The sequence below is a fragment of the Urtica dioica genome, chromosome 4, assembly GCF_054948205.1.
Source record: "Urtica dioica subsp. dioica isolate 48M chromosome 4, U.dioica_male_clone48M_v1_H2, whole genome shotgun sequence".
In the NCBI taxonomy this organism is placed as follows: Eukaryota; Viridiplantae; Streptophyta; class Magnoliopsida; order Rosales; family Urticaceae; genus Urtica; species Urtica dioica.
The window spans coordinates 21,126,153-21,150,767 of record NC_142759.1 but is presented as its reverse complement, the minus strand read 5'-3'; the positions used below and the strand labels follow the sequence as shown (position 1 = coordinate 21,150,767).

The 24,615-nt window shown below is 42.9% G+C and overlaps 2 protein-coding genes across 4 annotated transcripts; both read right to left on the bottom strand.

The window, feature by feature from the left end:
- Positions 1–14,964: 14,964 nt before the first annotated feature.
- Positions 14,965–17,697, bottom strand: MMDH1 (Lactate/malate dehydrogenase family protein). Its single transcript, XM_089611275.1, has 7 exons — positions 17,338–17,697; positions 16,613–16,786; positions 16,334–16,502; positions 16,106–16,167; positions 15,825–15,946; positions 15,590–15,707; positions 14,965–15,310 (listed from the first exon to the last, which is right to left on the bottom strand). The coding sequence occupies exons 1-7, from the start codon at positions 17,584–17,586 to the stop codon at positions 15,173–15,175; spliced, it is 1,032 nt and encodes a 343-aa protein (XP_089467401.1). The 5' UTR covers positions 17,587–17,697; the 3' UTR covers positions 14,965–15,172.
- Positions 17,698–19,354: 1,657 nt separating this feature from the next.
- On the bottom strand, positions 19,355–24,305 carry IPT9 (isopentenyltransferase 9). Of its 3 annotated transcripts, none has more exons than XM_089611679.1 (11): positions 23,992–24,305; positions 23,538–23,591; positions 23,383–23,425; positions 23,067–23,175; positions 22,392–22,590; positions 21,973–22,198; positions 21,701–21,795; positions 21,508–21,602; positions 21,010–21,085; positions 20,282–20,418; positions 19,355–19,627 (listed from the first exon to the last, which is right to left on the bottom strand). In XM_089611679.1, the coding sequence occupies exons 1-11, from the start codon at positions 24,241–24,243 to the stop codon at positions 19,576–19,578; spliced, it is 1,338 nt and encodes a 445-aa protein (XP_089467805.1). In that variant the 5' UTR covers positions 24,244–24,305; the 3' UTR covers positions 19,355–19,575. The 3 variants fall into 3 exon arrangements, with proteins under 3 accessions (XP_089467805.1, XP_089467806.1, XP_089467804.1); XM_089611680.1 differs by having other exon boundaries at positions 19,355–19,573; XM_089611678.1 differs by lacking the exon at positions 19,355–19,627 and adding an exon at positions 19,927–20,203 and having other exon boundaries at positions 23,992–24,300.
- Between the last annotated feature and the right edge of the window lie 310 nt (positions 24,306–24,615).

Sequence of the window (24,615 nt, the reverse complement as noted above, 5' to 3'; positions counted from 1 at the left end):
AAAGATGAGCGAAACGAGTGAAGTACGAGTTCGACAGCGTTTCGGGACTCAAAGTTGGATTACCAGGACCAAGGGAGGTGCCTTGGTATTTATAGGCGACCAAGGGGCATTTTGGATATCCCCTTGGCCGAAGGCCGGGTCTGAGTCGGCCATGGAGGAAGGCCGGGTCTGGAGGAAGGTCGGGTCTGAAGGAAGGCCGGCTCTGAGGAAGGCCGGCTCTGGAGGAAGGCCGGCTCTGACGAAGGCCGGGTCTGGAGGAAGGCCGGCTCTGAGGAAGGCCGGCTCTGAGGAAGGCCGGCTCTGGAGGAAGGCCGGCTCTGAGGAAGGCCGGCTCTGAGGAAGGCCGGCTCTGGAGGAAGGCCGGCTCTGGAGGAAGGCCGGCTCTGAGGAAGGCCGGCTCTGGAGGAAGGCCGGCTCTGGAGGAAGGCCGGCTCTGAGGAAGGCCGGCCCTGGAGGAAGGCCGACTCTGAGGAAGGCCGGCTCTGGAGGAAGGCCGACTCTGGAGGAAGGCCGGCTCTGAGGAAGGCCGGCTTTGGAGGAAGGCCGGCTCTGAGGAAGGCCGGCTCTGAGGAAGGCCGGCTCTGGAGGAAGGACGGCTCTGAGGAAGGCCGGCTCTGAGGAAGGCCGGCTCTGGAGGAAGGCCGACTCTGAGGAAGGCCGGCTCTGAGGAAGGCCGGCTCTGGAGGAAGGCCGGCTCTGAGGAAGGCCGGCTCTGGAGGAAGGCCGGCTCTGGAGGAAGGCCGACTCTGAGGAAGGCCGGCTCTGAGGATGGCCAGCTCTGCAGGAAGGCCGGCTCTGGAGGAAGGCCGGCTCTGGAGGAAGGCCGGCTCTGAGGAAGGCCGGCTCTGAGTCGGCCATGGAGGAAGGCCGACTGAAGGGTTCACTCGGCCATTGGCCGAGTGAACTGCATGGCTAGATGACCTTTGGGCCGGCCGTGGGCCGGCTGACCTTTGGCCCGGCCGTGGGCCGACTGAGCGTATGGCCGGCTGAAGGGTTCACTCGGCCATTGGCCGAGTGAACTGCATGGCTGGCTGACCTTTATGCCGGCCATGGGTCGGCTGACCTTTATGCCGGCCATGGGCCGGCTGAGCATATGGTCGGTCGTTGGCCGGCTGACCCTTGGGCCGGCCATTGGTTTGGGCCGGCCAATGGCTGAGGCAAGGTTTCGCCGCTCGAGGCCTCGCACTGGTCGCGTGGGTCGAAAGTGACGCCTTTGTCCCCGTCGGTCCGAGGCGGACCGACAACATTAGCCCCCCGAGTTTCTGGTCGAGCGTAGATCGAGCGGAAACTCAGTGCTTGCGTTGATGTGCGGACCCAGGACAAACACTCTCGAGTTTGTGGTCGCATCGTAGAAGGGCTTTCAATGCATCGTGAGGGATGGCATCAGTGCGTCACGAGGGGCGGCTTTTGTGCATCGCGAGGGACGGCTTCTGTGCGCGTGGCTTATTTTCTCGACTTGCCAACGAAGGCGTAATCGATTCGCACGACTTGGGCCCCGGGGGGGCGTTGGTGTCGCATTTGCGTGATTGGGTTTTCCGCGGACGCTGGATAGACCAGGTGCGCCTGGCGGACGCAGGCCTTTGAAACCCATTTGTGACTCGCTGCCTTTCGGCTCACGAGCTGGGCGGCGAGCGCGGAGCCACATTTGCGTGGCGAGGTTTCCCGTGGACGCTGGCTAGACCAGGTACGTCCGGCGGACGCAAGCCTTTGAAACCCATTTGTGACTCGCTGCCTTTCGGCTCATGAGCTGGGCGGCGAGCGCGGTGCCACATTCGCATGGCCAGGTTTCCCGTGGACGCTGGCTAGACCAGATACGTCCTGGCGGACGCAAGCCTTTGAAACCCATTTGTAACTCGCTGCCTTTCGGCTCACGAGCTGGGCGGCGAGCGCGGTGCCACATTCGCGTGGCCAGGTTTCCCGTGGACGCTGGCTAGACCAGATACGTCCTGCGGACGCAAGCCTTTGAAACTCATTTGTGACTCGCTGCCTTTCGGCTCACGAGCTGGGCGGCGAGCGCGATGCCACATTCGTGTGGCCAGGTTTTCCGTGGACGCTGGCTAGACCAAATACGTCCTGGAGGACGCAAGCATTTGAAACCCATTTGTAACTCGCTGCCTATCGGCACACGAGCTGGGCGGCGAGCGCGATGCCACATTCGTGTGGCCAGGTTTCCCGTGGACGCTGGCTAGACCAGATACGTCCTGGCGGACGTAAGTCTTTGAAACCCATTTGTAACTCGCTGCCTTTCGGCTCACGAGCTGGGCGGCGAGCGCGGTGCCACATTTGCGTGACGAGGTTTCCCGTGGACGCTGGCTAGACCAGATACGTCCTGGCGGACGCAAGCCTTTGAAACCCATTTGTAACTCGCTGCCTTTCGGCTCACGAGCTGGGCGGCGAGCGCGGTGCCACATTCGCGTGGCCAGGTTTCCCGTGGACGCTGGCTAGACCAAATATGTCCTGCCGGACGCAAGCCTTTGAAACCCATTTGTAACTCGCTGCCTATCGGCGCACGAGCTGGGCGGCGAGCGCGATGCCACATTCGTGTGGCCAGGTTTCCCGTGGACGCTGGCTAGACCAGATACGTCCTGGCGGACGCAAGCCTTTGAATCCCATTTGTAACTCGCTGCCTTTCGGCTCACGAGCTGGGCGGCGAGCGCGGTGCCACATTTGCGTGGCGAGGTTTCCCGTGGACGCTGGCTAGACCAAATACGCCCAGCGGACGCAAGTCTTTGAACCCATCGTTGCCTTTTGGCTCACGAGCTGGGCGGCGAGCGCGGACTCGGGACTCAGCCCGAGGAATGAACTCGTCTCGGGGAGGCATGTGAAGTCGGCACGAGGAGTATCTTTCGACTCGTGGACTCGAAGCTCGACTCGAGGAATGAGCTCGTCTCGAGGAGATGTGTGAAGAGTCGGCACGAGGAGTATCAGTCGACTCGTGGACTCGAACTCGACTCGAGGACTCATGTAGAGCCTGCACGAGGAGTTACGTGAAAAGTCGGCGCGAGGAGTATCGGTCGACTCGCGGACTCGGAGCTCGACTCGAGGACTCATGTAGAGCCTGCACGAGGAGTTTCGTGAAGAATCGGCACGAGGAGTATCGGTCGACTCGTGGATTCGAACTCGACTCGAGGAATGACCTCATCTCGAGGAGCCATGTGGAGTCGGCACGAGGAGTAGCTTGTCGACTCGTGGACTCGAACTCGACTCGAGGAATGAACTCGTCTCGAGAAGGCGTGTGAAGTCGGCACGAGGAGTAGCTTGTCGACTCGTGGACTCGAACTCGACTCGAGGACTCACGTAGAGCCTGCACAAAGAGTTTCGTGAAGAATCGGCGCGAGGAGTATCGGTCGACTCGTGGATTCGAACTCGACTCGAGGAATGAACTCATCTCGAGGAGCCATGTGGAGTCGGCACGAGGAGTAGCTTGTCGACTCGTGGACTCGAACTCGACTCGAGGAATGAACTCGTCTCGAGGAGGCGTGTGAAGTCGGCACGAGGAGTAGCTTGTCGACTCGTGGACTCGAACTCGACTCGAGGACTCACGTAGAGCCTGCACGAGGAGTTTCGTGAAGAATCGGCGCGATGAGTATCGGTCGACTCGCGGACTCGGAGCTCGACTCGAGGAATGAGCTCGTCTCGAGGAGATATGTGAAGAGTCGGCACGAGAGGTATCGGTGGACTCGTGGACTCTAACTCGACTCGAGGAATGTACTCATCTCGAGGAGTTACGTGGGGAGTCTCTCTTTGGGACCTCCGGCCTAACCATCGACCCCTTGAGACTTTACTATTATTATTATTTGTTTTCTGTTTCGAGAGGATTAGCCCAACACGTTTGGGTGAACTGGCGAACCGAATCCAAAGACGCTTGGACGAAGTGATGAAGTCGCTCCATCTTGACTGGACAAAGGGGCGAGCTCGACATACGAGGTGACGAGCTCGACCAGACGGAGTGACGAGCTCGACCAAGCGAGGTGACGAGCTCGACAAGGCGAGGCGAAATGGCGTGCTCAGCCTAGGCGAACTGGCGAGTTCGGCCTAGGCGAACTGGCGAGGCGAAGTGGCGAGGTCGGCCTAGGCGAACTGGCGAGCTCGGCCCAGGCGAACTGGCGAGCTCGGCCTAGGCGAACTAACGAGCTCGGCCCAGGCGAAGTGGCGAGCTCGGCCTAGGCGAACTGGTGAGTTCGGCCTAGGCGAAGTGGCGAGGGGAAGTGGCGAGGTCGGCCTAGGCGAACTGGCGAGCTTGGCCTAGGCGAACTGGCGAGCTCGGCCCAGGCGAACTGGCGAGCTCGGCCTAGGCGAACTAACGAGCTCGGCCCAGGCGAAGTGGCGAGCTCGGCCTAGGCGAACTGGCGAGCTCGGCCTAGGCGAACTGGCGAGCTCGAATATGCGAACTGGCGAGCTCGGCCCAGGCGAACTGACGAGCTCGACTAGGCGAACTGGCGAGCTCGACTCGGCGAACAGACGAGCTCGACTAGGCGAAGTGGCGAGCTCGACTTGGCGAACTGACGAGCTCGTCATCCCAACAATCTGTTACTCAACTCGAGGACTCATGTGGAGTCTGCACGAGGAGTTACGTGAAGAATCGGCACGAGGAGTATGGTCGACTCGTGGATTCGAACTCGACTCGAGGAATGAACTCATCTCGAGGAGTCGCGTGAAGGGTCGGCACGAGGAGTATCAGTCGACTCGCGGACTCGGACTCAACTCGAGGACTCATGTAGAGCCTGCACGAGGAGTTACGTGAAAAGTCTTTCTTTTGGACCTCCGACCTAACCATCGGCCCCTCGAGACTTTATTATCATTATTATTATTAGTATTTTTTTTTGTTTTTGTTTGAGCATTGATCCCTGTTAGCCCCCCGAGTTTCTTGCGTTTGTGAGACGAAGGCCAAGAAACTCTCGTGTTGGAGGTATACAAAAAGGTTGTCATGTGTAGAATAACTTTTTATTGCAATAAAGGGGGTCGTTACAGGTAGTCATGGCACTTGGCCTTCTTTGAAAAAAGAAGAAATTACATTTTCGAAATAAAAGTGATCACGAAGCCGATCGGGTTCGGGCGTGAGTTTAAAGGTCGAAGTCGCGACAATCATGGCTTGCTAGCAGATGCGACAAATTCTTTGAAGTCCCCACCTCGAATTAGGGAATCAATTCGCTTCTTAAGCTGGTAGCATTCGATCGTCACGTGCCCGTGATCTTTGTGGTATTCGCAGAACCTACTTCGATCTCGCTTCGCGGGGTCCTTTGTGAGTAGAACGGGGCTTCCCAGCTCATCGCGGCGTAAGCTCAGGATCCGGTCGGGCGTTGTGTTGAGCGGGACGAAGGATTGCTTCGGGGCTGGAGAAGGGTGGTCATTAGGGACTTGACCCTTCCGGCGCCTTTTCCTTCGTGACTCGGGACCAACGGCCGGTATCACAAGTGCGGCTGCGCGCTTCTGGTCGGGTGCTCGATCAATGTTGGGTGGTCGCTGCCCCAAGACGATCGCGGTCTCGCGTTGAGCGTCGAGTTTTTCTCTCAAGTCGAACTCGTGATCCTCTCTTTGAGAGCTGAGGCGGTCTCTCAAGTCTCCGGAGGCCGTCCCTATCACCCTTGTTAAGGGCGTGTCATTCAGGCGACGCCTTTGGTGGAGGCCGCGACCATCGACGTTGTCACCTTCACAAGGGTTTTGGACGCGGATGGTGAGCTTGGAGCGTCCCTTTCGGGACCTCGAGACTGAGCGTCCTCGGGTATCGTTCGACACTTGTTGTCTTGACGTGGCCGCCCGAGGGTGTCCCCTCGAGGGCGCGTGCGGGTGCTCATCAGAAAGTTGACGTTTCGACGCGGCCGCCCGAGGGTGTCCCCTTGGAAGCGTGCGCGTGTGTCCACTTTCGTGAATAGCGTGGTCGAGGTTGGTCTCGTGGTTGATGTCGACGTTGTTGGAGTCGAGGAGGTCGGCGATGAGCGCGCCGGTGACGCCGGGGCGGTCTAGGAGTTCGGCGAGCCTTCGAGCCGTGTCCTCTCGGACTGCGGCCTCGGGGTCATTCGCCGGGTCTCGGGGCTGGCTCTCGTTATCACGAGGTTACCCTCCAAGACGACGCACGGTGCTTCGGAGGCCGCACCTCGAGCCCGTTGCTCGGGCGCCCACGGCGGTGGCGGGGCCATGACTCATCTCTCGAGAGTCATAGAAGTGAGAAGAAGACTGGTAGAGGGAATGTGTCGCCAAGGTCGAGAGATCCCCTCCTTCTAGCGCTTAAATGTTGTCGCTGTTTTTCGGACAACGATTTAGGAGTCAAAGGCGGTTAGACCGAAGGCCGGACCAAGTGGCCTCGCCTTGACTCGAGCGTATCGGACTTGGTATCCCAAGTCTTCCCTTAGCTGTCAATGGTGTTTGAGCTCACCGGCATACCTGAAAAAGATAGAAGAACCGTGAGCTAAGAAGGGAAAACAGAGGGGGTGCCTCTGTTTACCTCTCCGACACTCAACATTAGTAGGATTGAGGTGGATATAGAGGGTTTAGAGGTGGTGAGAGGCCAAAGATGAGCGAAACGAGTGAAGTACGAGTTCGACAGCGTTTCGGGACTCAAAGTTGGATTACCAGGACCAAGGGAGGTGCCTTGGTATTTATAGGCGACCAAGGGGCATTTTGGGCATCCCCTTGGCCGAAGGCCGGGTCTGAGTCGGCCATGGAGGAAGGCCGGGTCTGGAGGAAGGCCGGGTCTGGAGGAAGGCCGGGTCTGATGGCTCTGAGGAAGGCCGGCTCTGGAGGAAGGCCGGCTCTGAGGAAGGCCGGCTCTGAGGAAGGCCGGTTCTAGAGGAAGGCCGGCTCTGAGGAAGGCCGGCTCTGGAGGAAGGCCGGCTCTGAGGAAGGCTGGCCCTGGAGGAAGGCCGGCTCTGAAGGAAGGCCGGCTCTGAGGAAGGCCGGCTCTGGAGGAAGGCCGGCTCTGAGGAAGGCCGGCTCTGGAGGAAGGCCGGCTCTGAGGAAGGCCGGCTCTGGAGGAAGGCCGGCTCGGAGGAAGGCCGGCTCTGAGGAAGGCCGACTCTGGAGGAAGGTCGGCTCTGAGGAAGGCCGGCTCTGGAGGAAGGCCGGCTCTGAGGAAGGCCGGCTCTGGAGGAAGGCCGGCTCTGAGGAAGGCCGGCTCTGGAGGAAGGCCGGCTCTGGAGGAAGGCCGGCTCTGAGGAAGGCCATGGAGGAAGGCCGGCTGAAGGGTTCACTCGGCCATTGGCCGAGTGAACTGCATGGCTAGATGACCTTTGGGCCGGCCGTGGGCCGGCTGAGCGTATGGCCGGCCGAAGGGTTCACTCGGCCATTGGCCGAGTGAACTGCATGGCCGGCTGACCTTTGGGCCGGCCATGGGCCGGCTGAGCATATGGCCGTCCGTTGGCCGGCTGACCCTTGGGCCGGCCATTGGTTTGGGCCGGCCAATGGCTGAGGCAAGGTTTCGCCGCTCGAGGCCTCGCACTGGTCGCGTGGGTCGAAAGTGACGCCTTTGTCCCCGTCGGTCCGAGGCGGACCGACAACAACAGATAATTTTAAATTTTTAAAATTTGTTCCGCATGTGTTCGTATACGGTCATTGGAGGAGTGAGGATTGAGAACCGAGAGAGTTGGATAGATAATGCCTCACATCTTTCATTCAAGTATTTGTCAACTTTATGCTTACTTGATCATGACGAGCCATTAGAATCTCTATACTCAGCAAAAACCCCTCGAGATCAAATTGAACACTTGATGTGCTTTCCTTAGCATTTGAATACTGTGGAATTTCTTTGGCGTATAAGTTGAACAAAACTTTAAGCAATATCTCAACTTTCTGACCTACATATGGATTCCATAATGCTTGATATGGATTCCATAATGTTTGATTTATCATTTTGTCCAATTTTTGGAATATGTCAAATACTTTTAGAATGAACAGATTTGTTGTATTATTTTGTTTTTCCCCATTCTTCAAAACTAGATGATCGCTGCTCAACTTTAAAAAAAAAATAGTTATCACAATTCTCATTGCAAACCATACCATCAAATTCCTTTTCAAGCTTATTGTTGTATCTGTTGGTGATTTATGATTCGTGCTAACTTAATACATAATTAGAGATTGACATAATATCATGATCTTAACGTTGTGTGGTTGGATCGGATCAAATCCTCCAAGTGTGTTTAGTTATTATTAATTCATATCCAGATCTAATCTAATCAATTATTAAATGCGAAGAAACATAACAATTATTTTCAATTTAATAACCATGAATTAATAACGTGGGGTCATTAATTTCTCTAATCTACATTATGAAAGTACTTGCAATCTATCGATTCTGGGTTCAACTACCTGTTGAGCGAACATTTGAACCCTTTCACCACTTGCTGTAAATTCCTTTATCCACCGATCATATTCTAGAATCCCAAAAAGTATTTAACCATCGTTTCTAAGTATGAACGAATAAATCAAAGACCCTGGAGATATGATCTTGAAGTCCAAGAACACATCCGGATTTAGATCAATTTTCACTATGACCACCATAAGGCTTTTGATAGCGTGTCATAACAGCTCCTTAAATGACACATCTAATCAGTCGTGTACAGACCTACTACACAGAATGTTTCCACTAACGCGTCCCTACACTTTGTAGACAAAATCTGCGATATTCTATCTAACTACCCAGACATAGATTAATCACCGACCATTTTTTAACATTCTACCCTGATGGATGTTCACATCTCGTTTGCAACATCTCAATCAAATTAATGCAATAGTATATAGGTTTGATGAGGGTTTTATATCTTTCCTCTCTTTGTCAAAATTATTCAAATGATAGTTTCCTCGTAGTTGAAGACCGCACATATTTGCAAGTGAGTATGATGCAAGAAACGGCTTTCTAAATCTCCGTCAAACATTTGTTCACTATGAAGTTGATGATGCGGACTCGCCCTACATCTCAAGTGTAACAAAATTTGTTTTAAGATAATGATAACAGGACCACAACCCAACTTCCTCTTTAAACTTCTTTGGGCCTCATTAGATGACGCATTATCAATTGTGGTTACACATATATTTTTTTTGTTCCATCCTTGCATGCACGTTTCAAGCTCTGTTCAAAATTTTCCCCCTTATGATTCAAATCTAAATTGATTTTTTATTTTAATATATATTATTTTACGTAATATATAAGAAACAAAAAAAATAAGCATTGACATAATAAATAAGGCATACCCGAAAAAGTTGATTCTCTTATCCAAAACCAAACTCTTGTCAATAAAATGTAAAGTGGCAAGCATATAATTGATGTTCTAAATGGACTTCCAAGGAAATTACATGCTTCTTTACACTACGACCTAGCTTTTTCTTCATCTCCTAGTATAATTTGTAACAATCTCGAGCTATAACTGTCCGAGATAGTGTGTCAAACTTTGGTCGTAGTGTGAAACAAAAATTCTTAAATTCTACGTTTTCAACATGCCTAAAAGAAAACTCCCCACAAATTATGTACTCGGCATAATCTTGTCTGTACGCTTTAGGTCAAAGCTCACACTTAACGATTTACAATCTTCGGTTGTCATCGACTGTTTTAGGAACAAGAGTTTCTTTTGCCTTTTATTACCATTACTCGGGTTCTTTTTTCACTTTGTAAGATGCAAATGCAAAGTACTTGTGCTTCTTTTGCTCTTATCACATTTGAAATACCTCCCACGGTGCTTATCATAGCCTCTCTCATTGTAGTTATCACGTTACTCACTTAACATAATTTTTTAAAGGAATCATAACATGAAGACTACAAAAGAATTAGGGTCTAAGCTCAACGTGGGCATGCGGACGGTGATTAACGATGGGTACGGTTACCGAACACGCTGTCTTCTTCCGCTGACAAGCCATTCTAGCCGTTCTGACGAAAGTGGAAATTGGTCTTCCACATGTCTAACGGTTAGACGTGGGCCACATAAATGAATTGTGTCGCTTATATTCGTTGTGCATGTGTGCACGTGTGTATGTTTTACTTTTTAATTTTTTAAGGATTAATCTCAGCTATTGAGATTCTATCCGTTGATGCAATCAACAGATTAAAAAAAGTATATGTTTGGGGCTCAGATTTCACACAAAAAATTTAATTTTGACCCTTTTAATCTTTCTCCTATAAATACATCCCATTTCATTCCATTTTCTTCACAACTCAAAACCTTTATCTCTCTCAAACCTTATAATTCTCTCAAGTATCAAGCTCTCGCAAACTTATATTTACATAGTTCTATACCTCTATTAAACCAAGATTTATATATATTTTTTTAAATAAGTTCTTATTTATATTACGTACTTGAGTTTTTATAAAATTTATACTACATAATTTTGAGTATGTCTGGAGAGTCATCGACTCACCGAGGTTCTCGTCTAGATTTGTGTGAATCACGTCGAAGTTCTAATCGCACTCTCACACCGTCACAAGCACAACAAGAAGAAGAGCAACATGTAGAAGTTCAACAACAATTTCCACCACGAAAATATCCACTAAAATGTGGAAATATTTTTCGAAGATCAACGATGACGATATCTGAAGAGGTCAATGCAACAAGTGTGGCAAGATCATCGACACTAACAATACGGGTTAAGAGACTTCCTCGTTACACCACTACTACAAGATGTGCGTGACAGTCAGATTATCTTTATCTCAGTTAAGTACACACGATCTCGACGAATTTAAAAAAGAACTTTATAATACATCGTCTCTACCGATCAATCATTTTCACATGCAGAAAGTAAAGGATTTGGTAGATTTGTGCCTTATTTAGTTTCTAGCATCCAAATTATTTCTAGAGGTACTCTGCGCATGGTAATTCTAAAAAATTATCACATAGACAAAGACACACTTAAAGCCATTTTCATGTCTGCTAAGTTTAAGGTTGCGGTGACGTCTGATGTTTGGTCGGGAAATGCAAAAAATGGACTAAATGAGTGTTGCTGTTCATAACATAGATGAGTCTTGGAACTTAAACAAGAGGATAATAGCCTTTAAGATAGTAGATGGTAGTCACATCACACAGATGCTATATTAGAAATCCTTTTAGAAGTTATAGAAGAGTGGAACATATAGGAGAGAATCACTGCCATAACCCTTGACAACGCCACAAACAACACGCCATGATTAGAGTTTTACGAAATATGACACCTCATCAAGACTCCTTTTTACACCAAAGATGTGCTACCCATATCATTAACCTGATAGTGAAAGTAGAGTTTGTACATTTTTCCGAATGTATTAATAAGATTAGAGAAGCTATAGTTTGGCTAAACAGTTCCAACTCAAGAGTAGACGAACTAAATAGGCTTTTTTTTTTAATTTAACGGCTTTGATAAGAAGACCTTTTACATCGATAACATGATTAGATAGAAATCAAAATTTTTAATGTTGAATACCTTTTTGGCCAAAGGTTATGTCCAAGTTCTTAGAGAATATGTGAATAAGGTCGGAGGCCATAACATAACCGAAGAAGACATCGAAGTGGCTAAAGTTTTTTTTATTTATTTTTTTTTATTTTTATTTTTTTATGATGAAACATGTGTATTGTCGGCCGTTTACACACCTACATCTTATTTAGCAATCCATAATATTACAAAAATTGCCGAACATCTGCATGATTCCAACTACTTTGAAATATTTCAACCATGTATCGCATCTATGAGAGCAAAGTTTGCAAAGTACCGAGGTTTAGGAAAATTCCTTTCTTATATGGTTTTGCATGCATATTAGACCGCCGAATGAAATTTGGAGGTTATCTTATATTTTTACAATATTTGAAATGCACTACCAGCAAAGCTTACGTTGCACACGATCATCTAAGGGTCGTGGAAGAGTTTTACTTATTCTTACCAAGGACAAATTACAACTCATCCCGAGCCGAGTCCACCCCGAAACGCATCAAAAAGAGCAAAGGAATGCACCATGAAATGTGGCATTTTTTCCGAGGAGGGAGTTCATCTTCATGATCATCACCACATTCAACAACCTCTCGAGAGACATCCGAACACGACGAGATCACGCTTTACAACTCTCAACAATTTGCCTCCACGAACCAAGACGACCTCAACTTGCTGGCATGGTGGAGGCACCACGAAAACATATTCCCAATAATTTCGAAGATGGTCCAAGATGTACGTTCGATCTCAATTTCAACGGTTTCATCCGAATCCGCATTTAATAGCTCGGTCGCATCATCGGCGATCGAAATCAAAGCTTGAAACCCAAAATGGTCGAGGCTTTGATCGTTTACAAAGATTAGGGTCAACATGACGAGCGTGCGTAAGAAACATTTGTGAACATCGATTTTGTTGATAATTTTGATGTACGTTTCCAAAACATGACTATACATGAGGACTAATTTTGTTGTAATGCTTCTATCATAATCTTGTTTTAATGTTTTAGCTTCTTTTTTTTTTCTTTTTTAAATGATTAATAAAGACGCAATTCAGTTTACATTTTAATTCCTTCTTTTAAAAGTATAACATTTTAATCCCTTTCATTTTCCATTTGAATTTTTTTTACTTAACTTAGAGGAAATCCTTATTTTCATTAAGCCTAACGGGAATACCGTTACCGTTAGCACCGGAAGTCAACCAAATGTCTAACGGACGTACCATTTCCGTAAAGCACCGGAAGACGTGCTAACAGTAACGGTACCTCCGCTACCTACCTTGAGTCTAAGCTGAAAGGGGGAAAATTACAGTTTTTAAAGTATCAGGAGTCACTTGTTAAAGACCCCATAATTCAGGGGCAAAAATATGATTAATCCTTAAGGTAATTATATCCATAATATTATACAGACAAGACATTTACTAAAAGGTCAAAAAAATAAAACATAATGATATACTCTAGTGGATTTAAGTAAGTATCAAACATAGTACCGATGCTAAAAAAAATTATCAGAAACATCAGAGCTCCAAACAAGGAAAAAATATATCCAAATCTGTACTAAAAATTATGTCAAATAGACATACCCATTACCATATATCCTCTAATTTGTCAATCTTCCATTACACCAAATAGGCAAATACCAAAAATAATAACACAACAACATTACAGACACCAAATATTAAAATAAAAGATTCAAAATCGGCACAGAGCAACGGACCAATCAAAATAAAATATTGGATAATTTACAAGAATACACCCTGAACTCTTGGTCGATTAACAATGTGCACCCTCAACTTCGATTTTCAACAAAAAATACTCTGAACTATCATTTTTCTTGACTTTTGCCCCTTCTGTCAAAATTTAGCAGTTACCATCCATAAGATACGCACGTTTTAGTCACATGTTACCTCAATTGAGGGTAGAATAGTATTTTTTTTATTATATTGAATTAATTTTTAATTTTTTTCTATATAAAATCTCTCTCTCTCTCTCTCTCTCTCTCTCTCTCCTCTTTCTTCTTGTCTTCTTCTTCTCTTCCCGCGCGCGATACACACCTGCAACAAAAGGAAAAAAAATTGCTACCATAAATAATCATCACCATCACCGCCATAAACATTTCTCTTTCCTTCTTCTTCCTTTCTTCTCTTCGCGCGCCATCACCCGAGCCTCCTCCACCGCGCGCGCTCCAGTCGAAGGAAAAGTGAAGCCGCCGCGCGCCACGATTACGCCGGATCGGGAAAGGACGTCGGGGAAGGCGCGAGAGTTCACCAAGGAGGCTGGATTTTACGAATTGAGGTGAGAAATCTCTCTCCTTGGATTGGATTTTGGTTAGGGTTCATGGTTCATATTTTGAGGGTTTTGATTTTGTGTTGATTTATGAGAAATTGATTGCTTTTATTTGGTTATTGAGCTCGATTAATGATGATTATGACTTAGATTTGTGGATTGAATTCGGATTTTCTTGTTTTGGTATGGTTTTGGCCGAAAATGTGATGAGCTAGGGTTGAGAATTCGAATTTTGGGGGTTTGATGATTCTGAAACATGTTGATATTTTGGATTGATTTTCTAGCTCGGATTTGCGACTGGAACTGATTTCCTTAAGGTTTCGAGAAGCGGATCTACGATTGGCAATGACGGTGGGTGACAGTGAAGAAGGGTTTGTTGGTAAAGTGAGTCACAGTTGAAGGAACGGCCATGGTCAAGAGATGAGCTACAACAATTCTTTGGATGGTTTGAGTGATGGTTGTGGTGGTGATGACCCGCCATTGGAGGATGAAAAGCAAAAGCTCGAGCAGGGAGAGAGAGGGTTCGAGAGAACCAAGTCCGAGAGAGAGAGAGAGAGAGAGAGAGAGAGAGAGAGTAAGGAAATTTTTAATAAATAATTTTTGAAATATTTAATAAATAATAAAATATATTAATACATTAAAAATACTATTCTACCCTCAATTGAGGTAATATGTGACTAAAACGTGCGTATCTTATGGATGGTAACTGCTAAATTTTGACGGAAGGAGCAAAAGTCAAGAAAAATGATTGTTCAGAGTATATTTTGTTGAAAATCGAAGTTGAGGGTGCACATTGTTAATCGACCAATAGTTCAGGGGGTATTCTTGTAAATTATCCTAAAATATTTTGAAGTGGCGACATGCAGCAAGAGTAGATCAATGATAAAAATAAGAAATGACGGTTTCCGAAGGGGCGACAATGGAGTAGATCAGGCATCCAAGGACTCCCAAACCATAATCCACCATAGATGAATGGTTCACCGGAGATGAGCTGATCTAGGTCAATGGTGAACAACAAAGGGGAATCGACAACGGAAAACTTGCGTCCTGTCTTTAAGTTGTTTTACTCGTACAGTACACCACACCACAGCTATCTTTTTTTTTTTTTTTTTTTTTTTTTTTTTCAAACAATAACCAGTCCAGTTTAAACCGGATTTCAAAATTTTGGACCAGACCAAACCGTTGGTCTAAAAACCAATGGTCAGCTCCGATCTACGGTTTTTCTGCAGAGCCATAGAAAATTAAAAATACTATAGGCTTTTCTTAATGTGCGAAATTTCCAGACCTCGATCAGAATACGCATGAAATGATCCAAGGGCAAATTTAATATCCTCTTGTTTAAATTCTCCCAGAAAATACAACCGGGAATTATTCAATTAACGGAATTTTGCAGCTTCATGTATAATAAGCCTATATCCTAACGGAACAGAAACAAAAGCCGGTGCTGTCTCGGCAGCAACAATACACACAAAATGCATAAACACTGCAAAAATTAGGACCATATTTTCAAGCCGATCATGGGTTAACGAACTTGACACCCTTCTCGATCGATGATTTCAGCTCCGGCATCAAGCTTTCCAGTCCTTTCTTTTCAAAGTCAGAGAGATGACCCAATCCCAAAACCTCCTCTACTCCGTTCTTTCCAAGACGAACCTGCAAAAACAACAACAAACGAGCTTATTTACCAAATTCTAACGAAACTCAAAGAAAGCCATTGAACAGAAGATTGGGAAAAAATATATCACCAAGTCTGGGTTTGGACACATATCATTAATTTATTACGATATCATACAATAACATAAAAAATGGTGATAAAAATATTCAAAATAAAATTGGCAATATTTGCGTCCAAATCTTTGTTATCAGTGTTCATTCTCCAATTCCCCAAAAAATAAATTATGCAATCTATTCAAACATGTTTAAAACATTCACCTTGGAAGCAAAGAAAGGTAGTTCCGTTACAGTCGATTGCACGTAAGAGCACTCAACAACATCTGGAACTCCGTTAAGTCCCTTCAGACAAGCATCGGCAAAAAGGGCTCCAGCATATCTGCAAAGAGAAAAATTACAAAAAAATATAAAGACGGCAAACAAGGAATGTACATTCAGAACTACTGTACGTAAAAACTTTAAAGAGATGAAGAACAAAGCATGAATAATCGCTTACGCCATCGACAATGTCGCAGATCCCTTCCCAGCCTTGGCCTCCACGACTTCAGTACCTCCGTCTTGTGTTCTCTTAGTGAGTGCCACAATATGATCGTCTGACAGGTTAGCTTGAGGCGAGGCCTACAGACACACATAGAAAACATCCATAAATATCACATGAATGCAATACACAGACACACATGCACACAGATATATATTTATATATATATATATATATATATATATATATATATATATATATATTCTAATTTCATAAAGAAGGAAACAGACATATCTTACCTGAGAAAACAATGGGAGGATAGTTACACCAGCGTGGCCACCGACGACAGGAACATTGACCTCTGCATTGAAATAAAAGTCAAAACTCCTCTATGTCAAGGCATATATAAATGTCCGAATCAAACCCTAAGGTAGATCTTCCGAACATTCACAAAATAGAACTTTCAAGCATGCATAATGATAAATAATATTTAGTTGAAAATTTGCAAAAAAGAGAAATAGAATCACCAGCAACTGGGACATTTGCTTTTCCAGCGTAGAAAGTCCTGGCTCGGACCACATCGAGAGTGGTGACACCAAATAGCTTCCTCTCATCGTAAGTGCCCGCTCTCTTGAATATCTCTGCGGCGATTGGCACCGTGGAGTTGACAGGGTTGCTGATCATGTTAATAAGTGCCTGAAAAAAAATATATATACTCCGTAAATAAAACAAGAAGGAAATAAAATAGTGGTTTAGAGCTAAGAAAAAAAAAAGAAGAGCATGCATGGTGGAGATCTGAGACCCACATTTGGGCAGTATTTGGCAATGGCTTCGCAGAGGTCTCGAACAATGCCAGCATTGATGTTGAAAAGATCGTCACGGGTCATTCCAGGCTTTCGTGGCACACCAGCTGGGATGATCACAAGATCAGCTCCCTCAAGAGCCTCACCGAGTTGATCATTACCTGCATACCCTTTCACCTGCGCATAAACAAATTAATAACAATAAAAAATAAAAATAAAAAACTCCAAATCAATTCTAATTCTAATTCTAATTCTAATTCTAATTCTAATTCTAATTCAATAACATAAATCTTGTTTTATGATCTCGCCTGAGAGAGAAAATCGTCCAATTGTTTGTTACACGCATAATGATTAGCATGTTTGAAAATAAATCCATTTCATAAACATGAAGACATAGCAATACCTAAACTAAAAAACACCAGACACGGATGAACATAAAACGCCCAAGAATTTCTAATGTAATAGTAAAAAAAAAAAAAATCAATCTGGGTAGGGAATAAGGACCAAACCAAAAAAAAATATTCCTTTTGATCCGACAAAGCCCCTGGAATTTAAGCAGATCAACATCAAGGAAGCAAAATCGGGACACGAAGATGACCATTTGTACAGAAATGAGATTTAAATTTTCCATTACACAAAACAAAAAAGAGAAATAAACCACAATGAGCAAAATAAGAAAAATCAAGCCTACAAACTATAGATAAACCCTAGAGAGAAATAGGGGAGACCTCAGATCTGGTGTTGATGTGGCTGACATCGGCGGCGACACCGGGAGTTCCCATGATATCGTAGAGCGAGAGCCTCGAGACGAGAGGGTTCAACTTCATCAGCAGCGACAGAGGCTGTCCGATTCCTCCGGCAGCGCCGAGTACCGCAACTTTCCGGTCCGGAGCTGAATCAGACGAGAAGCTCCGGCGTTGGATTTGGGCGGCTCTGGATACGGCGGATCTCAGGGATCTCGACATCGACGAACTCATTTTTGCCGAAGAGAGGTAGAGAGAGAGAGAGGGTTTTGGGTTTGGATTATTTTGTGGGTTTTTTTCGAAAGTATCGAAGTGAGTGAGAGAGAGAGAGATTGGTTCTGTAGCTGACTCGCTATTTATCGTATTGTTTGTAACAAAATATTATGTAATATTCTTTTTTATTTACTTTTAAGTAATTTTCAGAAATGGTCCCTAAACTATAGTACGCATTGAATTTTAGTCCCTGTCTTAATTTAATAGGTAAAAATACCCTAGGTGGCTTTTGTCCTTTTTCTTTCGTGGAACGAAATGAAGCTTTTGCCATAAATAAAAGGGAAAATATCAATACTATCCCTCGTGTTTAATCGAAATGTGAGATTTATCCCATCTATTTCTAGAAATATCAGACATATCCCTTTAGTTTAATATAAATGACATATACCTCCCATACAAAAATGTTATATTACAAATATCACCCTTTTCGTTTATTTTTTACAAAAAAATAATTTGAACTCCCCAAAATACCCTTAACAAAATAAATATTTATTTACTATTTTATTAAAAAAAATCAAAATCTCTCTTTATAAAAAAAAATCCTTAACTTATTATAAATTTTTTTTTTTAATTTAAACTTTTTGTATATAGAATAGAAAATAAAAAATTATTTCATTAAAGGTATTTTGGGGAGTTCAAATTATTTTTTTGTAAAAAATAAACGAAAAAGGGTGATATTTGTAATATAACATTTTTTAGGGGATGTATATGTCATTTATATTAAACTGGAGGGATATGTCTGATATTTCTAAAAATAGAGGGGATAAATCTCGCATTTCGATTAAACAGGAGGGATACTGTTGATATTTTCCCTAAATAAAATACGAGAGAGAGAGAGAGAGAGAGAGAGAGAGAGGTTGCAAATACTTTAACATATTCGAATATTCTAGGTGTCTCACTCTCATCGACGAAAGAACATGTACTTTCTCATTTTATTATTTACCAAAGAGATTGATAATCAGATAGATAAAGTGATTTTACACTTTCTAGATGACAAAGACATCAAAGCACAAATTTAGTATATATTCAAATTATATATAATACACGCATTCTAGTTATAATAAGATCATTCTAACCCAACTTTTTGTTTCACCGGTTGACCCTAATCCAACTCATGGACTTACATAATAATTAAATGCAACGAAGGCTTGGTCTTGTAATGGTCATAAGAAGAATGGCAGATAGTTTTGTCATCCAACGAAACATAATTGAAAAGTTATAAATTATTAAGATAGTTTAATGTTTTAAATGTCTCAAAATTCTTGAAACATTTCATTTATTTGCGTTGACTTTGATTGCATTATACTATTTCTACTATTATTATCTTATTTAATGAGATAAGTTATCTTTAATTTAGAAAGGTGTTTATATTCAAGTAAGTAATGGTATTTTTTTTTTTAAGAATAAATTACAGGATTCCCTCTTGAACTCATATCGTGATAATATTGTGCACCCTGAACTCGAATTTGTGACAAAAATTGTTATGATCTCTTTTTTTCTCGCACGTTGTACCTTCTATTAAAATTATCTGTTATCTCGTCACGTGTTGCTCACGTGAGGACCATTTCGAGGTAAATTATTTTTTGCCGTTTTGAACATCATTAAAATCAATAGAAGGATAAATAAATACATGGATCTTAAATACATTTGATAAATATTCAAAATATTACTCAAAATCGGGACGAGAGGAAAATTCTTAATCGGAACCCTAGAACCCAAAAAAAATCGCGTTCTCAATGGTGTCATCTTCCACATCTGGTTTCGCAATTAGCGTCGATGAAACGGAAGTTGTTGACCATCGTTGTGTGTCGAGCGAACTTCGTGGACGTATGACAACCAAGGACGTAGGTTATATGTGTGTTCTCTATACAGGGTAAGTGTTGCTTTTGTCCATGGTCTCTGTTCATAATGTCAATTGTGTCTGTCTCTATGGTGAATGCCGATGTTTCTTTATTTGCATAAAATTGGTGAAAAAAGTTGTGGAATGTTAGAGTGGATTGATCTACAATTTTGAAAGATAAGAGTTTTTATTATTTGCATAAATAACACCAAACATTAAAAAAAAAATTAATAAATAAACATCCTCTTACCAAAAAGTTAATGTGCATATAAAATTCAATGTAATTGAAAATCCAATATTTCCAGAGCTACCTTGTAGTTATGAAGGTTTCAAAAGCGATCACAAACTAGGCCAACATAAGCAATATCCATAATTATAAACTACTCAGACTCGAGCTTGAGTTGAAAAAAAAAAAAAAAAAAAAAAGTGGAAAAAGTTGATCTTAGATAACTTCCCGTAAATCTCGCTCAATTGGACTGTACCTTATAAATTATAGATCGAAAAAAAATCAACCAATGCAGTGAGATTTTTCAGTTTATGCTCATAGAATTAAGTAAATGACCCTTTTTCGAGTATTAACAGTCCAACAAAACTCGGACGTTGCTCGATACTAGTTTGCATTTTTTTGGCTGAACCTACACCTTGAAATGAAAATACTACACTTCGCTCATTGTTTTACATTGTGTTCTCGTTACCCACTCTAAAATCTCGGAACAATCTTCACGTTTAACGAAATGCCTGAACATATTAAAGGAATATTAAGACAAAAATGGGATACCGCAAGATTGAAATTCTCAAGTCCCTAAAGATTCATACCTGTTTTTAGTGCGATAGGCCTTTAGTGCAGCACCTTCGCGGTGACTCGTCTCTTTCCTCATTTTTAACAAATCTGGTACCACCACATTTTCACTTCTGTCTTGATAAGCTTCATAAATAAAGTCGAGCACCTTTTCCTGCAAAATAAACATGTATTTCTAAATTTATTTGTTGTAATATCTCCATAGTTGTTAATTGAGTTTGTTTGAGAGAATCCTAGGGCAGAATTCTGATAAAACTTTAGGTACATAAATAATTAGTAAAATGTTAGGGGGAAAAATAGTTTTATGTGATAGCCTATAAATAGAAGCTGAGAAATAATCATTTGGGGGAAGGAAAATTAGTTAGGTTCTAGGCTTAGCCTTTTGGAGAGTACCGGATCTCTCTAATACCCAAGTTTATCTTGTAATGTTTTATCATTCATCAATGAATTTCATTTTTAGAAAAATCAATGAATTTCAAAGGACTTTAAGGGTGTTATAATTCTTGGAAATTAAAAGTTAGCTAAAGCAATTACTTAGTAAAAATAAGAGAAGTGTGAAGAAGAAATGTCGAGTGAAAAATTGGGATGATTCCCTTGGGAGAGAACAAGCCCTCTCGAAAGCTTGTAATATCTTGCATACTCTATTTTCCAGGAATGAAGTATTCAGGTTCTTATCAAATTCATACCAAGATATGTTGCTCGAACAAATCAACAATATTTATCAACAATAAAAAAGAAGAGTTACCAAGGGCTTAGAAGCATCGATCCAGTGATATATTTCTTCATTTCGAAACCATGTCAATTGTCGCTTAGCAAAATTTCTGCATATATAGTAAAGCTACAATTGATTAGTTTCTGAGGGATCAAATTGAATCATAATGCAACATAAATTCCTAGTGTTTTCCAATCTTGAGCCATCCATTTTTTTTACCAGATCCGCTGAAGCCCAAAACATTTATGACATTGAAGCTACAGAGGAATCACACTAATGAAAAAAATTATGCATGAATTCTGAGTGAATATTTAATTGACAGAGTCACTCATTTTTTTTTTAAAATCGAATACAGAGTCACTCATCAACACCTAAGCTGAATGTTTTCCTCGTATAAGCAAGTATAATTCTGTTTAAGTTCTATTTCGTAATCCAACCCACAGGTTAAAGAAACTATATATAAAGTTCATGTGTATGACAGTTTCAAAATCATAGGGTTTCTTCAGTGAACACTAGGAGGTAATGCATTACCTAGATGCTTTCTGAAAATTGGATAAAAAGGAATAGAACGCTCCTGTTGAACTAGCATCGCCTAGACTTCTACACATCAATAAATACTCCATAGCCTGAAACATGACGTGTAATTCAATAAGAAATAAATGAATCTCGCAATCATCGCTGACAATGATATCACGTAAGGAATAAGGTAATATTGAGGCAATACATGTCTGTAACCGATTGCCCGGGAAGGCGAATTCGTATTTGGAAGTAGCCCTAGATCAAGAAGCTGTTTAGCCTCGGACAAAAGACCATCAGTACCTACCATCAAAAGTGACCAAATAAAAATAATTATAATACGAAATCAACCATAGCAATCAGTTGAGTTGTATTATTAGATCAAATTCTAGCACATTTTCTATAGCAATCATACAAATTCAGCTCACGTAAAACAAAAAATGGAAACAAATAAGGATAAGGATAATCAGATAATCATACCCAATAGCATATCCTCACAGCGATAATCCAGCGATTTATAGAGATCAAGTCTCTGGCTAGAGAGAAAAAAACAATAGAACTCGTAGTCCAATTCCCTTGATTTGATATCCAACCCCAAATCAGCAGAAGGATTGATTTCGGGAGACCCATCTGCTTCTGCAGACACAGGTTGTTTTCGGAAAGAATCGTACGGAACTCCAAAGGCAGACGGCGGTGATCCACTAGACTGTCGTTCCAACAAATTCAAAATATTTAACTCTTAGCAAGACTTTCCTAAGCAAGATGATCAAATCCTATGTTCTTGATGCACATTTCTAGACATCAACTAAAGTCTCTCTCTCCCTCTAGATAAATACAACAAGCTAAGATAATATAGGTGTTATCAGAGTTTAAGTGGTGACCATGGAAAGCCAGGCAACCTTAATAATCTCGAGGCTGCGTCGGAGTCGATACCAATCAAAGGCAGGCAAAAGTTCGGCCTTTGGGTCACCTGCTTTCACGACCAACTGAACCGCCGTTTCCCAGTCTTCGCTTTTCTGCAAACCATTCAGCTCTGCGTGCACTTCTGCAGCCACTTCATGAGAGGCTCGTGGAACATCCGGTTTTCCATATACGTACCTGTTCCACAACAACCCAAAAGCATTAGAAATGGCCTGGCATACCGATTTTTCAACACTCATTCCATAAATACCGCCAAAATGCTTTTTAATCCCATAAAATTCTAATTTTCTTTGTTTTCAAACTGTAGAATGTTAATTTCCTTAATGTTTACAGTTTTTTTTCATGCTTTTTTTGAAGTTTCATTTAACTTTTTACTGTTCACAGTTTTACAGTTTCAGCTTAAAAAATCCATATTCAAAATATTATCAGTTCAGCGCAAAAACCACATTCTCAAAAGAAAGAAAAAAAATTCAAATTCGGATTCGGATTCAAATGAACTATATAAGGTTATAAATCTACCATGAGATGTTAGGTAACAGACAGAAAGCAAACACAATCCAAAAAATCTTTAGAATAATGTGACTACGATTTAATTCGTTTAGGACGTGTTCAATAATAATAATAATAATAAACAGATAAACTGTTATATGTACCATCTCAAGTATAAACCAGTGCCACCGGTAACTATGGGAACGCGGCCATTATCAAGAACCGATCGTGTAGCTTCCCTTGCATCATCATAAAACTTCCCAACAGAATAATCTGGAGGACGAGGCGATATATGATACGTTTCGGAAGAACAAAAACATTTTAAACAAGACCTATAAGCCCCGACGGGTCCTTCCATATTCCACCCAAAGCAAACAATTTCACTAAATAGCAGATTCCAGTGTGGCAATTACAAATGCTCAATAATATATCAAGAAGCCATAGTAGCCTTATATGCTTATTTTGCTATATGGAACGGACCTTCGGATGGGTGCAAAATGTCGATCAGGTGATGTGGCACCTCCTAAACCAGACAAAACAGCGAGGCTCAATGATCAAAATCCTTTTATTCAACCAGAAAATTTGGGATAAAAAGCATAAATTCGCTTAAATCCACATCTGAATAATTTAAGAACCTGTCTATCACTTAGTGGAGGCTTGGCCGATCCAATATCGAGACCCTGATACACCTGTGAACCTCACAAGAAAGATCATCTTTAATCCATTGTCAATACTTTCTAACCCAATAAAAATCCCATTCAAAGCCAACTATCGGATATCTCAATTTCGCGTGTAGTACTAAACTAATCAAATGAAGTTTATAATATTTAACCAGTTTGATATTTGATAAACCCTAAAAATGCGAGCTTTATCAGGCTGCTTCAAACAGTCCTCTGTTTTCAGAACATTTTCATTTTCTCGGGAACCAAACAAACGGAAGAGAGGAAAGCGAAAGCCAAAAGCTAAACCTTAAAATTCGAGCTTTATCAATTATCACACACCACTCTAAACAGTACTCTACTTCAGGCTCTAATTTTCTTTTCTTTACCAAACAAACGGCAGAGAAGAGAGCCAAAGCGAAAGGTAAACCTGGACGGAATCGGCACTGATGATTTCACCGTTGAGGCGCTTGGCGAGGTCCAAAGCGAGCTTACTTTTCCCGGCGCCGGTGGGACCAGAGATCACTATCACCTTCTGTTTCTCCTTCTTCTTCTCCGCCGCCGCTGAACACTCCACGGTGAATGTCCTGCGGCCGAGAGGTACGGCGGCGTGGAAACAGAAACATGCTCTGAAGACTGTTCTGCCGCCGCCGGAAGCTACAGTGCTAGCGCAGACTATCATTTTAGAGGGAGAGTTTTGGGGGGATATTTTCCCCGTTTTATCTCTTTTCTAATTTCTATATAAAAAATGAACAAAACCTTCAAAATAAAAATTTATATGAACTGAATTAATAAACAAGAGAACTAAACCAATGTACTATATCTAATTTACTAGTACTTTATTGTACAAGTAAAATGATCTTGAAATTATTTATTTTGTAGTGTTTCAGTCATATTTATAATAATAATTTTATTATAAATTAATCACCATACTATTTAAAATATATTTGTCAACTAAAATAAGTTATTCGTTCTAAGAGAAACTAATTAAGTTAAAATTTAACCCTAAAATTTTAAATCGAATCTAAACAATTTGCATTGTTATTTTTGTTTA

Excerpts from the sequence above, each read along its gene's own strand:
- MMDH1 (XM_089611275.1), bottom strand. The coding sequence starts at position 17,586 with ATGAGTTCGTCGATGTCGAGATCCCTGAGATCCGCCGTATCCAGAGCC. Across the intron at positions 16,168-16,333 it reads AGCAAATGTCCCAGTTGCTG|AGGTCAATGTTCCTGTCGTC; the intron begins GTGATTCTATTT and ends ATTTCAATGCAG. Across the intron at positions 15,311-15,589 it reads TACCTTTCTTTGCTTCCAAG|GTTCGTCTTGGAAAGAACGG; the intron begins GTGAATGTTTTA and ends TTGTTTTTGCAG.
- IPT9 (XM_089611678.1), bottom strand. The coding sequence starts at position 24,243 with ATGATAGTCTGCGCTAGCACTGTAGCTTCCGGCGGCGGCAGAACAGTC. Across the intron at positions 22,591-23,066 it reads ACTGGTTTATACTTGAGATG|GTACGTATATGGAAAACCGG; the intron begins GTACATATAACA and ends GTTGTGGAACAG. Across the intron at positions 20,419-21,009 it reads TCGATGCTTCTAAGCCCTTG|GAAAAGGTGCTCGACTTTAT; the intron begins GTAACTCTTCTT and ends TTTATTTTGCAG.